General features: G+C 41.1%; 1 protein-coding gene across 1 annotated transcript in view; it reads right to left on the reverse strand.

The window, feature by feature from the left end:
- Window positions 1-13,867, reverse strand: part of LOC109856259 (potassium voltage-gated channel subfamily H member 6) — a 109,306-nt gene extending 95,439 nt beyond the window's left edge. The window contains exon 1 of the mRNA XM_020431317.1: window positions 12,074-13,867. Coding sequence (XP_020286906.1) covers window positions 12,074-12,149 — 76 coding nt within the window. The 5' untranslated portion in view covers window positions 12,150-13,867. The remainder of the gene's footprint in view (window positions 1-12,073) is intronic.
- Between the last annotated feature and the right edge of the window lie 812 nt (window positions 13,868-14,679).

The raw sequence follows: 14,679 nt of genomic DNA on the forward strand, positions 1-14,679 counted from the left end.
TTGATAACAGAAATCGCAAAAACTATATGAATTAATTCAATTGCGAATATGCGAGAAAAATTCTGAAATTTATCATGTATATAAATCATCGTGTATATGTAAATATTTTATCATCATATATGTATATATATATATATATATGTATGTGTGATTTATACATATATATACACACATATACATAAATATCATTTATCTGTCGTCTCATAAATCTTGCCACGTGGAAAGACGGAACTTAATAGAATATCTTATCGTGCTAATAATTAAGTGGAGGTATGAGGTGTAACTCTTTCTAATCCCCGTGCGAGCGTAGACGTTTGAGATAAATTGATGTTGCGAAGCTGTGCAATCTTCGCGAGGTCGTTCGTGATTAAAGATATCCTAACGGATTAATTATTACTTGCCGCGCCGCCACGCCGCCGCGCCGGCCCCGTCTCTCGCGGCTTCTCTCTTTTGTATCGATTGGCCGTATCTTCGTTCCTTCGAAGAAAGCGATTGCGACATGGCACACGATAAAACTAATTAATATTAGCGAGGCGCGGTTTGGAATGCGATCATTTTGAATATTGCGTGACTTAGCTCTCTTAGTCGATGTTCGCGCGAGATACGACAATGGGTATTACGTTACGCCAAAATGCTACTCGACGTGTGTGCAATTTTGATTTCATGCCACTCAAGAAAATCCCTCGATAATTGGTATATTACATTATCAACACCTCTTAATTAAAACCCACTCGAATCAGATTGAATCGTGAACATTCGTGTATCGTAAACGATAATCCTTATCCGACGTATTGGTTCAGAGAATCTCATTGTCAATACCTTTTATACGCAGATGTATCAATCTGATACGATATATTGTATTTATGGCTTTATATATACTAGGTCATTAAGTGAAACTTAATAAATATATATTAATTATATATTTATCATAAGATATATTAATTATATTTTTAATTATTATAAATGTATATATATATATATATATATATATACACACACACATAATTTGTCAAGTTTCATACTTAACAATCCAATATATTATATTATGACAATTATATGTATATCGTAGTATGCTATTTTGTTTTTTTCTTTCTCTCTCTCTCTCTCTTTCTCTCTCTTTCTCTCCGCGCGATTAGTTTAAAACACGAGTGCCAGGTGTATCTGAACGCTACACCGCCCAGTGATCTGGATAAAGAATTTATGATTGTCGGTAGAAACGTTATTAGAAACAGAACTCGCAGCGGAACTATATATGTATGTGTGCAGTATTTTAATCATGATTAATATTGTTCTCCCCGTGTTTCAGCTGCAACTAGCGGGAAAAGCATTGTTCGCTGTCATGTCGGCGAGATTGATTGCTCGCATTTTTCTACCTGCATAACGCGATGAAACTGCAGAGTCCGTAAGTTCGCGGATGCAACCGTTTTGTCAAGGGAATGTTTGAACTTTAGGGAATTCTCTTTGTGCTGCTCTCTTTCTCTCTCTCTCTCTCTCTCTCTCTCTCTCTCTCTCTCTTTCTCTCTCTCTATTTCTTTCTTTGTAATAAATCTTAATGAAATTAATTAAAAAGTACACAGCATTGGTTTTTTTGTTCTTGTAAATGATGCTTTTTTCTACGTTTACACTCCGCAAATTATATTTTTCGGAAAGAAGACGTGGGAGAGATAAGACAACATGATAAGATTTAACGGAGCTTGCTGAACAAAAAATCTAGATACGCAACGATCCGCTTAATTTCGTTTCTCATGTCGCTCTCATTATCGTTCGCATTATTATCATTTACACGAATGCAGTCCGACGACGTGCGGGGAGCACAGGTCGCTCATACTTTAAAATTCACGCAAATGTAATTAAAGAAGCACTTTGCAAAAATGAATTACGTTCTCGCTCTGTAACAAATGTAACGTCGGAACGCGCTTTGCATTATTATCATTAGCGCGATATACACTATATAGTATATACAGGGTGTTTCAGAACTATGGGATCAAACTTCTAGGGGTTATTCAGTGCAACAGTAGAAAACATTTGAGTATAGGGACCCATGTCCGGAAAAGTGTCACTACCGCACTACGGCCCTAAGATGCGTTAAAATTTAGAAAGACGATGAATTGCCTAAATAGGATTTAATGCATTTAATTTTTGCCAATTGTTGTTTTTACAATTATTGTGATGATATCATGTACAAAAGGCAAACATTAAATGCATTAAATCCTATTTAGGCAATTCATCGTCTTTCTAAATTTTAACGCGTCTTAGGGCCGTAGTGCGGTAGTGATACTTTTCCGGACATGGGTCCCTATACTCAAATGTTTTCTACTGTTGCACTGAATAACCCCTAGAAGTTTGATCCCATAGTTCTGAAACACCCTGTATTCTTTTGCGCACTCTCTCTTTCTCTTTTTTTTTATTTTTACCGAGCGCGAAGCTTCAATTTTATCCCTCGACTCACGCGCGAATAACAGTTTTCCTCTCCCTTTCGACCTTTTATCGAAGGCGGCTTTTCGCCGCTATAAAGGGATTCGCGAGATAAATCCAGCGGCGCAGTGAAATCTTCGCGATAACCCTTTTCCCTCCCCCTTCCCCGTCCCCCTCGCGAAGGAAATTCTCGCGAGACAAAAATTGCTTCGATGGGTCGATTTCGAAACGGGGATTCGGGGATGAACGAGAATGAGCGGCAAAGAAATACGGAAATATACACAACGGCGTAAAAGCAAGATATTATCAGACGCAAGACGTTTTTTTACGCGACCTATCGCGGCGAAGTTTATGGGCCGTAGACTAGAAATAGAATTCGCCGACTTCGCATCAACGAACACAGGGCTGTTGTGGCCCTTTGCCAATGATGTCACTTAAACGCGAGATACTCTACTTCGAGACGTACTGACCGTTTGAGCCCTTGTCTATTTGAACCTCTAACCTTATCGCGCGAGACTCGCACAGTTCTCGTGCATTTTTATTTCTCTTTCAACGTTAAAACTTAGTAAACAAGTTTCTTTGTCCGAACAATTTTTCTCTTTTCAAAAAAATGTGTCAAAATGTGTGTTTTCGAAATTAAAAGAGTGCGAGATATTCCAAACAATTAAATTTTAATTACAGCTGAGATGGACAACGTAATATAATATTCTTAAAAATATTAGAATATATGATAAAATATGAGAGAAACAATTATCTTAATAATGAAGGAATAAAAGTGTAAACTTTGCCTTCACGCGAGTGGCCTTGCGACGAAGATACAATTACGAAGTCGCGTATGACCGATGTAACGCTTCGATCGGTCGCCATTGTTTTCCCCACTGCGGGCGTTACCCATCTTTGCGTTTTGTCAAGTTGTTTCCGTTCGACGGGGGGACACCGACAAAGAATGCAGCTCGCATTCGGTGCCAAGAACGCATTTGCGCTATATTGCTCGCGCGGCACAGAAGAAAATAGAAGTTCTACGAAAGAACGACAACTTTAAGACCCGCGAGAGATGTAACTCAGTCATCGGAATATTTCGAGCGCCTGCGTCATTATGGCAAAAGAAACAACATAATGTGTTATCGTTGAACTTATCAAAAGGAAATTGGTGTCGCGTTTTTAGTCCGTTTCCAAACAATTTCAATTTAAACGAATATGACACGATACGTCAATCAATCAATATATTTTAGAACACCAACAATGGGCGCTTTTATCGTCGCATATTTCAACTACGTGCACGTGAAATTGATTCAAGATTCGAACATGTGATTTCGTTCTGCGTATGTGGAAACCCGGGTTTATTTTGATCTCGCGAAGAATCGCGAGTGCAGCGATATCTCGCGGTATGAAATTGTCGGTTTTTGTCGAAGGAAAATAAGCCGGTGGCTCGTTCGCGGTGGGCGTTCGATAAAAAAAAAACGCGCGGAAAACGCCTCGCGTCTCTGTGACGACGGCTTTAGGCGCGCGAAAAGTTTTATTAGCAATTGCCAATGTGCCTCCAAGGTCTCGGCCTTGTTGCGAAGAAACGGATGATATTCAAAGGAAATCGCAGCGAGAAATAATAAACCTGACCGAGCCACGCGATCCTTGGACGCACGAAATTGCGAAACGGAAGACGCGGAGGGCGATCGCGGAGGGTGAAGTAATTAGAGCTCGCCGAAGACGATTTTGAGCGGCATCAAAGCGCGACGCGCTCGCGAAGACGAATCACAGCTTTTCCGGTAAATGCGAGTTTACCGCGAAACCAGCAGCGTACTCTTGTCCAATTTGCGAGACAAATTGAAAATCTTCTCGTGTTGATCTTTTCGAGATGCGCAGTAGATACGGTGTAGGATGAGACGCGACTGTTGCTTTCAAAAAGCTCCTCGTTACAAATAGAAGATTTTCGTATACTCGGCACGACGACGTTCCTCTCTCGCCTGATTCAAAGTGTCGCTCTTACATACGCGGAATAATTATATTTGCGACTATACAAACTGACAAACACATAGATATGCATATCGAGTCGCGTATCAAATAACGTTTTCGGAATATAAATGTTATATCGTTTCTTGAATAATCGATATTTTCCTATTGTGTATGCATAGAGAAATATCGTGAGTTTGATATCCCATGGGGAGTAACTGTACGTGAAATGCAACTCTCGCTACGCCGTTGAGCACGCTGCAAGCGTGCATTCGGGTCTCTTCGTACTATAACGCAATCTTCAAAGCTAGACTGGATATCCCGCTGGCAAAGGGAAACATACCGAAATTAATGATCTCTTTCACGCCTCTCGTACGATCGAGTAAAATAAACAACCGATCCATCTGGTGGTGGCGGCGGAATGTGCATAAGCGAAATAAAAGTCGTCACGTCAGAGAGCGACGGTCTAACGATGATCTATTCGATTCTGATTTTGCCACATTATTTTCGTCTGTCAATACACAAAGACGTGTGGCAAGAATGTGAAAGACGCCTTGAACGCCTTGAAAGTGTTTAATTAAACGACACGAGTTAGCACACAATATTATTATTAAGACGCCGATACGTCGAAGAACCTCGTCGTGAAAAAAACAATCAAGCGTATGTATCCATTTTAGAATATTTCGAAGAAAACATCTTTTTTTTTGGCACTTAACAAATCTCTGAAAGTTCTCACTTTCTCCGCTAAGTTTATTTTTCGTGCGGAAATATCTTTCGCTAACTTCTGAATTTTTTCGTACCGCGAGTAAGCGATTCCGACGTGTGTGAGATGTGTATTTGAAGACTTGTGGAAATTGACGACGTTTGACTGTGGACTCTTTACTAATCTCTCTCTCTCTCTCTCTTTCTCTTTTTTTCTTTCTAGGATACGACGCCGGCGCGTGCCGTTGTGCAAAGTTTGCGGAGCGGAACTATTTTGCTAGAATATAAAAACCTCTCTCGAAAAACATATGCAGATTATTCGGTTCGCGATGCGAGTTTGACGATTTATTTATTGCCCAAGATCTGTCATCCGTTGACAAACGTATGGTTGTCGACGCGAACACAAAGGAATCCCGCGAGTATCTCAACCGAGAGATTAAAAATAAATTTCTATATTGATGTTTACTGCCGATACACACTAATGAATATATAACTACATAGTCGAGAGCTGACAAACGCACGCGAACGCCGATCAAGTCTTAGGGTCGAGGTTGGTTGAAAAATAGTTCGACGATGGCAAGGTTTAGCGAATACAGGCGCGGCATTAAATATCGCGTTTCTACAGTGACCTTTTCCTTGGAATAAAAATAAAGCTGTAAGTACACTAAAATGTAAACATCATAAAAAGTTTACATGCACGTATATATTCTTATCTTAAATATTGAAAAAAATATAAAATAAATTATTTTGTGTTCTTCAATACAATTAAACAAGTTGCGTTTATATTTCATCTAATTTCAGAATAAACTTAATGTGCTAAGAAGTAAGTTATGGAAACGTAAATAAATTACACAGTGAAAAATTAAAATAGAAAAGATGGAATATTTGAAAAAAAATATTTGCTGATGGATTCTTCAAGTCCATCAGGAAATGTATCTGTCCTATCAGTTCCCGCACGAGTGTGATATATCGTGCGGATGGCTGTCGTCGCGATACCACTGGTGTCCGCGCGCAAAAAAATAAAAAAACTTCTGGCGAATACTCGGGAACTGTGGAGAATTTTAAATATCCATTCTGGCGACTGTCCAACTTTTCTGGACGAATTTACACGCGCGCGAAAACGTGCGCGCGTGCATCGCGTTCACATAAGCCCCGTCACGCGACGAACGCGAGCGAAATCGCGCGAATCTGCCGGGCAATTCGTCGTCGTCATTTCCGTCAACTCGTCGGAGTCATTGTCATCGGAAGAAACTTTCTCTTCGCTCCAGAGAACATAAGGAGAGACACGGAGGAGAGCCGCGCGTGACGCAACTATAACTTGACTTTTCGCCACATCGTGATTTTTGAGAGGCGCAAGTGGGTCAGTCGAGGCGCTGTCGAGGTCTCGCGCGATTTTTGATCGACCCCGATCCATTCGGTTCGATAAAATCCGTATCGAATGTAAATTTGAGATAAAATCTTTAAGTTTCCCGTGACGCGCGGCTTGTCAAGTCCTTCGAGTTTGCCAAAAGTGAAAAATTAGCAGCCAGTTGCGACAACAAAAGTAGCAACGACAGAGAAATAAGCAATGTAGGTTATATGAGAAAAACAATCTAAATATAAATCTTTGACCGAAAAACGGCTCTAATATTATATTATATATATATAATATTATATATATATTATATATATATAATATTAGAGCCGTTTTCCGGTATATATATTCGGTATATATATATATATATTACATAGTTTCACATACAATAATATTCTGTATAAATTTTTCTATTGTTATTTTTAGACGTCGCGAAGAAAAAATTGAGTTCCACGTAGCCGAGTAACGGGACGTTTTTCGTCACAATTTTCTATATTAAACGAATCGGAAAAATAAATCAATCGGGATGTCCTCAATTTGCGATTGATTGTGGTTAAATCAACGTTTCCCGATGGAGATTTTCGTATCACGCGTTATACAGCGCGAACGTTTGATGTGCAAAAGCATTCGTGGGAGGCAAAATGAAGAAGAAGTTCAAAGGGATTGAAAACGGCGGAGCTTAAGTGGCTGATTGATCTACTGTAATGGTGACTTTTAGAACTTACAGTCTCGCGCGAATGTCAGAAGGACTTTCAAGCGGCTAAATAAAGGATCCTGCCTGGCTCCGCTTAAAAGTCGATTACGCCAATCTTAGACAACTCCAACCGACAACCCTAATACAAACTTACTTTTTGACCTGAATTTCTCTTAGAATATTTATACAAAAAAAAAAAAAAGATTTAGCATTGAAACTCATTAAAACGTCTCATTAAACGCTTCACGTATCTCGTGATAAGATTTTATTAGCGTAATAAACGACAAGACGGAGAACAGAACGTCTCCGAGCGTATTATTCGTATACAGTTTATAATTAGCGGAGAATAAATTACGCGCCGACTTAACTCCGACTATTGAACGCACACGCGAACGCGCGTTGCTTGTGAGTGACAGCGCATCTATTACCTCTGTCGACGAATCGAGATGACAGATCGCTCTTTATTGTTCTACAAGATTAAGTAGTTTCGAGATAAAGAGAAAGAGAGAGAGAGAGAAAGAGAGAGAGAAAGAGAGTGGGAGGTAAAGCTCGCGCGGCGTAACCAACAAAACGGTAAGAGAAGTCTAAGCGCCGCAGTCCCAATTGTCGACTTTTAATAGCTTCGTACACGAATGGGGAAAGCTCGTGCCAGGTTCCTGGTGTCACACATCGTCGGCTCTGATTTCCACCACCGGTTTTACACGAATCTACGCCGTTTGTCCTGCGTGCGTGCGCACACTTCTTCGGGGATACAACTTCGCGTCCTTGAGACAAATGGCGTTTAAACGCCCGTTCGTCGGTATCCACACGTATAATAACATAATTTATTCACAAGTTTATCGATTTATAATTTGGGAGATGTTCTCCGTCTGAAAATTACACTTAGATGTCATATTATTGAACAAACTAATCAACCCTAATGTCTTGCTTTAAACAAAGTGAGGTGCTCTTTACTCATTTTAATCATAACGTTGTCTCTTGTTCCGATAGTGTTTTCTTACATGAGACAACGCGTACTTGTAAAATAAAGCACGTCAGACTTTTGTATGAAGAAAAGCTTTTTTTCCAAAGGTCGGAAAAAATACAGTACCGATGAGAGATGCCGGAACTTTCAAATTTCATCCATAAATTCCATCGAGTCTTCGTAGACTCTATTATCGTAGCAAAAAAGCCAAAAAGTGTATCCGTCGGGACCGAACATAAAAGAGAAGCGCGGATCTCGCTTCAACCGATTTGATGAAAATCAGCCGATTACGAAAGCGGCGAAAGAGATTGTTTATTCTCCTCGGTTTGGTATAAGAAAAATCGTTCTCGATCAAAGTTAACGTCGAATTTTCCCACGAGACCTTTCTGAAATTGCGTTTAATATTTTTGCATGCACAATGCGGCAATACAATTTATCCGTTCCGCGGTGGGAAGAAGAATCGCGACGTCGTATTCGATTACCGTTCAAGAGGACAGGTGAAGAATATCGAGCACACGTGGAACGATCCGTTGTAAGGGTCGTTAGGTCGCGACGGGGAAGTGACGAGCGACGAGGGAGTGAGTAGGAAGAGAGAAAAAAAAGAGTAAACGCGCGCCTGGAACGGACACGGCCACAGCGGTGCTGTGCAAGAGACGTCAGATTAGAAGCCACGACTTGACTGGCACACATACATATTTTTTATTACATAAATTGGTGCACGAAGGTCTTCCTCGTGGAGAGGGAGAGAGAAAAAGAGAAAGAGAAAGAGAAAAAAACAAGTTATCGCGTTAATGCCTATTACCCTCATCCCTCGTGCCTGTGGGCAGGCAAACTGGTCGAGCGCACACGATTTCGTCGCATGAACTTTCTCCGTTGAATGTCAGCAAATCGCGAAAGCAACGAAAAAATGAAAGAAGCTTGACGATTCATCAAGCCTCATCGATTGTCATCAGCGCGATGACACAAAGTGGTTTCTTTGAAGCACACACGTATGAGAGAAACACTCTTGCATCCAAGTGCCTTTCAATATAATTATTACGCGTTCGTAATATTTTGTACGAGTAAGTTCTATTTCACCGACATTTAAACACTTCAATTGCGTAACGGAATAGTTATGTTTCGATATCATCTATTTAACAATTTCAATTGACGAAATAAGAAAACAAAACTTGTACCGATGCGATAAGATAGAGCAGATAGCGCGCTCTCTCTCTGTCTCTCTCTCTTAAATGTATGAACAGGTGAAATTCAAAAAAAATCAAACAAAATTCGTAAACATAAAAGATGAATTCAGTCTTGAAACAGGAAAATAAATCGTTGTAATTCTGCAAGAGTTGTTGAACCGATATTGATGCTGAGAATCCAATACATGGAATCGTTATCCAATCACTTTACTTTTCTGTATCGAGTGTCAGTAAACTTGACACTTACGCTCGATGTAAGCCATACAGTCTGCGAGAATCGCGGTCATTTATTTGACGATTAATCAAGATTAATGTCACATTCGCTTTAATATTCTCTGTTGTATATGTAACGTTGTTTGTTTATTAAATTAAACGGAACAGAGAAATCATCTTCCAATTTGGGAATATAATGAAAAACAGTTTCATATTCAGCACCGAACGTATTTGCGATTTTTGCTCATATTATGAAAAAAGATCGCGTGTGCATGCGCGCGTGCGTGTTCGTGTGGTTATTCAAGCGGAAACATTGGCACACCGAAAATTATCCAATTACATTACAACTCTCTCGACCTTGCTTTTGCGCGCTGTGGTCGGTGCGGTATTTCGCGGAATCTATTCTGCGTGTATATGTCAATTTGTATCTACTTTTAATAATTAAATATCTTGATAGAAAAAACAATGGATATTTATATAATTTATGTACAATAATTTTTCTCCATATCTTTATCTCTGCATTTTTCTCGAGTAGTGGATTTTCTGGGAGCGAGAAGATAGAGAAAGAGAGAGAGTAGAAGAAGAAGAAGAAGAAGAAGAAGAAGAAAACCAAAAATAAAATCGAAAAAGATAGTCCTTTATTCGACATAAGGTAATTCCTTGTTCAAAGAATTTTCCAGTTTCTTTATAAAGAATTTAATCCGACCAAGTTTTCTGAGAAAGATGCAATTTGCAGAATTGTATTTAAGGGTAACGGTTTATGCATTACTGTATTTAATAAGTTATTTCACGGGATGTTATTTTATAGAGTTAAACACGCACAAAATTATATAGAGATATATTACAATATAAATACAAAAAAAAAAAAAAAATTATTCTCAGATATGCTTCATATACGTACAAATATCCACAATATTCCATAAGGTGTGTGTTTGGAAAAGAGAGGAGAGAAACACAAATTTCTTTAATTAATTCAAAGAAATTCAATATTCACACGGCAAAATTTATGATAATCAGTTACGCGCGAACGCATACATTAACATTTCGTTATAGCAACGTGTGTTTCATTTTGCAATGTATCATGTTTTCGCCAATAATATCGCTCCATATAAATATGGGATAATTTTGCATATCGTCTAATAATTCAGTCAGTTTAACCTTGAACTAAAATCGTTGCACAGTTTACATGAAAATACCGTTTTTCATATAAACTGTGCAAAATATCAGTATCCGTATAATACACACGTTATAGCACATCTCTTATATTTTATATCCATTTCTTCAAATTGCGCAACGTTTCTCCGTAATTGATATGAACACAAAATATAAAATAATTGCTTCATCACAACTTAACCAATTGCGAGATACGAAGATGTATAAAACAGAAAAAAAAAGAGAATGCGTTTTTACGCATTAAAACACCAAGAAAGCACAAAGTTCTTTATCTAAACAAGCAATCTCCTCAAGGAGACTTCTTGTCAGCAAATCGCGACTATGCAAAAGAAATCGTCGATTCTCCTTCTCTATCTACGTTTATCTCTCTTCCTTTTCGCAATCAATTCGATCCTCCTCTCGCACCCGGGGTTTCTCCTCTCTCGCAAGGACTCCGAGGCATTTCTAGAGTGATATTGCCGGTGACATGCATTGTCCCATTGTGACATAGAACCACCCCTTTCTCCCATTTAACCGAGTCCCTCCGTATTCGCTCCGCACCGCAGTCAGGATGTTTTACATAATATTGAAAATGAACACCTAGCTCGATGCCTCTCTGCACGTTCTTCATATTTCTACCGGAATATTTTCCCGGTACTTTCGAGTACCTCGGTGCACATATGTATCTGTGCGTATGGTTTTAATCTTGACCTTTAGCGCGGTAAATCGGTCGCGGTTTACGAACGAAGCGAACGTTTTGCATGCAAAATTGTGCGTGATTGTGTCGGATAAATTTATACTCGCGCAAAACCATTTTCTCATTTTAATGTTAATTATATTAATGATAATATATTTTTATTCTTTGTTTGAAAGCAGGACAAGAGCAAATGAATAGCAATTCGACGCGATACTAAAAAAAAAAAACTTTGAATATTATGTATAAATATGTATGATAATCGAAATTATAATCATATTCCGGCTCATGCTAATGGGTTCATTAAAGTCTTAAGCTCGCGTTCGCTCTTTCTCTCTTCCTCTTCCTTCTCTCCCTCTCTCTTTCTCTCTCTCTCTCGATCAGATAATTGTTCTCCCGCGCATTCTACTCAGTTAAATGACAAAACTGTTGAGTTAATCGGGACAGATGGAAACGTCATTATTATAATTTGCGTAATCAAGATAATGTTATGCAGTGGCATATCGATATCGCTTCCCGTAAAACGTCGCTTGCAGATTATCGCTGCGCCGCAGTTAAAAAGTTTTGTTCGATCGCACAAAAATGACCGTCGTCAAAAAGCACCATTCCAAGCTGACTACATTTTTATATTCCTCAAAAAAAAAAAAAAAAAAAAAATCGGTCACGACGATTATTCGCTCGTCAATTTATCTCGCGCGCAATCGAGAGAGACGCGCAGTCGCGTTCTCTCTTTCCGTTTAATCGCAACGCTTACCGTGAGTATCGAATTTCCTGATGATGGTCTCGATGATCGTAGTTCTGGGCGCCACGTGACCTCGTCTAACAGGCATCTCAGGAACGGAATTCCCAGATATCTGGGCAGCCAGAGAACTTCCGCGTTTTCGTCCTGCGGGCGCACCGGGCCCTAATCTCTATCAATTGGTATAGTACCGCGTAAATAACACTAAAGCACTAGGAAAACACTCGCGGCGTACAATGCACGAGCACGGTAGAAAAAAGCACAGCACGAGTTGAGCATAGTGATTAGCCGTAAGACAGTAAGAGTTAACGTAACGCGACTTGACTCGAGGGGCAACAAAAAGAGAGATTCGTTGCTGTGAATCGGTGAACGGGGGCGTCGCGCAGACTGGCGACGCGTTTATCCGCTTCTTTTGAAGTTTTTTGTTTTTTTTTTTTTTTAATTAATACGAAAAAGATGACGCCACATCGGGAAGAGATCGTCGTCGTCCAAAGTAATAGCTTTGTTTCCGTTGTCTATATGTATATGTACATTCGCTCTATTTGTCTGCTAGAAATACTTAGATGTGCTCTCGTTGTTTTTTTGGTCTTGTTCGTCCTTTGCGATTTTATACCGAATAGACGGACAGCTGCGCGATTTTGCACGATATTGTACGAGGAAAAAACCTTGATGTTTTGTATAACTCTCTTACTCGCCGACGTTCATGATTTTGGACCCGGAGTTCTTCTCGTCTCTATCTAGATTTGTTTATCTAAGATCGCCGATGCGGGACGTCGCGACAATTCCTCCACGCCGTTGATCCAAAGGACGCGGGGAAAAGTCGGTCCCACCTTGTTGAATGGCCGCGACACATACGTGTCGCACATGCACGCGTTGCCTCTTTTCAAAATGTGCGTGTCTCTCGCGACGTGTGTCTGTGTGTGTGTGTATTTTATGTGTGTATGGGTGTGTGTGTGTGTGTCTTTCAAAAGACGCGATCCACGCGAGAAAACATCTATTTATAGTGAGGGATAACCGGACCGGCGTTCTCACGACTTTCAGAACGCGATTGGCAAATCCGGACACAGTTTCTGCGAACGTTCGCGTTTGTCGTCGATGATTTGAGGATGAGCTACGATAACGCCTCCGTCCTCCGACAACATTCTCGACGCGTTACGTCTTTCTCTCGCTCGGAACGTCTCATGTCGTTTTCCCGCAATTTCCACGTTTCAATTCGTGAAGACGAGTAGGTATATCGCGACGCGTCGCAATTTTCGAATCGAACGATTCAATTTGCGAATCGAGCGCGCGCTCAGCCGAAAAAAAAATATCAACGCGACGGCGTTGCGACGTCGCTGATTAACAGTCCCCAGGTTTCGACCCTGAGGAAATTTCCGATCAGAGGCACTTCTCCGCGATACACGCGGATTCGTTTTGACTTCGTGGGATCGAAGTCAGACTTCGCGTTAGCCAGTAAACTTGCGGACTTTGAACGTCTCGGAGAGGCGCATGGCTCGGACATTTCCACGACGTGATTGTTCGATCGCTCGCGTGCTCGAACGAGGGAACTGTGTTCGTCGGAAAACGAACTCGCGATTTCGCGCGCGATGAGTCGACGTTTCGTGCGAAAGGAGGGTTATAGGGCGTCGCAATGCTCAGGGGTGATAGAGGCGTCCCACGGTGTAACACGACAACGGTAAAGGCACGTGGTGTGGTTTGCAGTCGAGTTTACGTGGAATGCCGCGATCGAATCGATTCCACCTCGTCCCGACACGAGTCGCAGCGCTCGCCGACGCTAATCGAATGTCCGGCTATGTCTCTCCCTCCCTCTTTTTCTCTTTCTTTCTCTCTCTCTCTTTCTCTCTCTCTTCTTTTTTCTCTTTCCTTCGTTCTTTCTCTCTCGCACGTCTTCTGCCGCAATCGGTCAGCTGTGCATCTTTGCTCAACCACGGGAACAGCTATTTTTGTACTTCTTCCTCATCCTCCGCGACCATGCCCTACTACCGCTGTTGTCGCGGTCTTTCTCGGGATCCCCCTCGGATCATGCAGAACCCACGCCGAATCCCGTAAGATCCCGCCGCATACGATCTCGCGAATCGCCGACGAACAAGCACGCGCGTCGTCAGAGGTCAGATCGTTACAATGGGGGCACGACGCATCCACATCAGGATCAACGTTTCCGGGTGATACATAATAATTCGCGAAGAACACAGTAAGCGCTCTTTGGGTTTTTCTTTCTCTCTTTCGTTTCTTCGATTTTATTGTCACAAAAAACTTATTATTTTATATCAACACTCCGATTCACCGGACACATCTCATAGTTGATATCACTGTAAAGCTCATGTTTCACGTGGTTTTGGAGCTGCGCTGTCGGATGAACGCACGCAAACGACCTACCACGCCTTCGCGGGTCGACAAACCGAATCGCGGAGATACGATGCCCTCTCGCTGACCCTGCCAGATCTTCGACCCCTTTACCAGGGTCCTTTGTCATCGGTGAGGACACCTTACTGCTTGTCCTCCCGTATCATCTCGTCTCTGCACAACGTACTCCAGAGGAAGGTCACCGAACACTGTTGCTCCGTCCGCGTGCTCCGTAGCCTCCCTTTTCCCCTCGTCACCGCCGCGACGCTATTTACACA

Source organism: Pseudomyrmex gracilis, unplaced genomic scaffold, assembly GCF_002006095.1.
Source record: "Pseudomyrmex gracilis isolate BER0280 unplaced genomic scaffold, ASM200609v1 scaffold_112, whole genome shotgun sequence".
Lineage (NCBI taxonomy): Eukaryota > Metazoa > Arthropoda > Insecta > Hymenoptera > Formicidae > Pseudomyrmex > Pseudomyrmex gracilis.